Genomic DNA, 2,500 nt, shown 5'->3' on the forward strand with positions numbered 1-2,500 from the left:
TGTTTGGGGTGTGTGTGTGTTGTGTGTGTGTGTGTTGTGGTGTGTGTAGTGTGTTGTGTGGTGTGTGTGTGTGTGTGTGAGTTTTGTGTTCAGTGTGTGTGTGAGAGTGTGCGTGTGGTGCGGTGCGTGTTTTCATAGCATGTATGTCGTGTGTGTGAGTGTGTGTGTAGTGTGTGTGTGTGGTGAGTGGTGTGTAAGTGTGTGTGTTGTGTGTGTGTGTGTTTGTAAATTGTGCCTGTTTGTGTTTGTGTGCGAGCGATGTGTATTTCTTTGTGTGTTAGACTTTGTAGCTAATCCACTTCATGTTACAGTTTTCCCTACATCCGTTAAATTCCTTATCACGATCCCCATTTAACCTTGTCCCGCCCTCATTAAAGCAGGCGGAATATTCAAGAGGCGCCCCCACTGTTAAGCGAGGCACAGGTGAGGTTCCATTGGCCCACGGCTCGCCCGCGACACCACCATCCAAGCACTACAGTGTCCGGGAGACGAGAATCCCTTCTGCAAACAGCAAACTGCGGTGTGGAATTTTCCCGGATCCCATCCTGCGGGGGGAGGAAAAAGGAAACGCAATGCTTTATAGGCGAGAGGGGGGAGAAAGGTGGGCGGGGACAGGGCCCGGGGGGGGGGGACACACGTAACCTAATCGCAGTAAGGGTAGGTTTGTTTGCATGGGATTTGCATACCATGAGCTCATTGTACCCATTATTGTATTTCGGAGTTATTTTTCTTGACTGTCGTGGGGGATGAGGACTCGAGAGGACTAATTCGTTGGCTTCGAAATTGAAGGGTTATTAGCCTCGGCTCGGAGGAAAGGAGAAAACGTGAGAAGTGGCTTAATGGTGGAGCTAATGGCGATGATAGCAATGATAATGATAGCAATAATAATAATAGTAACAAGAAGAAGAAGAAGATTAGTGATAACAATAGCAATGATAATAATAAGGATGAAATAATAACAATAATATTGATAATAATAATAATAATAATAATAACAATATCAATAATAATAATGATAACAATAATAATGATAATAATACTAATAATAACAATAATAGTAATAATAATAATAATGATACTAATAATAATGATAACAATAATTTCAGTAATCATAAAAAACAATTATCATCATCATCATTATCATTCAATAATATTGATAACAACAATGATAATAATGATAATAATTAACCGGACAACCCACAATATTGAGTGATGATTAATAATGATAAGCTATGATAATAATGACTAATGATATAATAATAGTCATAATAATAATAATACAAATAAACAATAAAAATAATGGAACAATAACTTATTTTCCAACTCCTTTAAATTTCCACTATTTTCATCCATTCATTCTTGCCTACAGTAATATTTATCTATTCCTCCACAATACAACAGTTAAATAGCGCAGTTGACCACTTCTGGGATCACAATGAGAATACTAATGGATGTGTCTAATTTACCTACACTTGACGGCCTTGTTTTTTATAATCAAACTTTCCCAAAAGTGCTCCCTAGAAGAAATGCTGAATATAGACACACCGTACTCGTTATATCAACTGAGGTTCTTCTCTCGCTCTTGCCATCTCCCTGAATCCCTTTGTCTCTCTCTCCGCCCTCTCTTCTCTCTCCTCACTCCATCTCTCTCTCTCTCTCTCTCTCTCTCTCTCTCTCTCTCTCTCTCTCTCTCTCTCTCTCTATCTATCTATCTATCTATCTATCTCTCTCTCTCTCTCATTCTAGCTCTTACTTTTCTCCATTTCCGCAACATTTTTGACACCTTTTTATGAAAATAAAAACCAGCGTAAATAGAGGGATTGCCTCTCTCACCTGCAGCACACTTCATGAGTTTTCCGAAGTCGGGAATGCACTCCTCCCGGTTCATGACACGGTCGAAGTCAAGCTCGTCGAAAGAAAGACATGGCCCGTCCAATGCAGTTTGTGAGTTGTCAGACACATTGGCTCCACCCGACAGCCACTCGCGAGACTTCGAACTTCGATCTGGATTGAAGATTCAGGGCCTTCGCCTAACCTCCAAGCTGCGTGGAGTGTCGGGGAAGAGGTTTTGTTAGGGTTAGTGGTTATTATTTCTTTTACACAGGGGGGGATTGTTATTTTTCTTTTTTAAAGATGTGTGCTTGCTGCTTTTTTAACGAGGAGGATGGCAACCTATTTTTCCTTGTAAAGGGTGAGTGGTGGATATAATTTTTTCATAAAAAGGGCTTGTTTTTTTAAATTTTTATCCTTCTCATCATCTTCTTCTTTAACGTGGAGACTACTATAAAACTTTTAGAAGGTTGATCAATTAGAGTGTTTTTTTGAATTGAAGTTTTCCTATATTAAAATATGATTGATTATTTTCCTGTCTATATATAAAAACCAAAATGAGAATACAACAACAAACACAGATATATATATAATTTATATATATATATATAAATATATAATATTATAATATATATATATTATATACTAAAATATATATATATCAATAAAA

The 2,500-nt window shown here is 37.9% G+C and overlaps 1 protein-coding gene across 1 annotated transcript in view; it reads right to left on the reverse strand.

Moving 5' to 3' along the window:
- LOC122251595 (Ig-like and fibronectin type-III domain-containing protein 2) overlaps nt 1-2,500 on the reverse strand; it is a 215,544-nt gene that overhangs the window by 12,537 nt on the left and 200,507 nt on the right. Inside the window, 2 exon segments of the mRNA XM_086538826.1 lie at nt 1,834-1,966; nt 1,969-2,030. Of these exon segments, the coding sequence (XP_086394952.1) occupies nt 1,834-1,966; nt 1,969-2,030 (195 nt within the window).

The sequence above is a fragment of the Penaeus japonicus genome, unplaced genomic scaffold (assembly GCF_977035675.1).
Source record: "Penaeus japonicus unplaced genomic scaffold, GWHDUDI00000001_assembly GWHDUDI00000008, whole genome shotgun sequence".
Taxonomy (NCBI): Eukaryota; Metazoa; Arthropoda; class Malacostraca; order Decapoda; family Penaeidae; genus Penaeus; species Penaeus japonicus.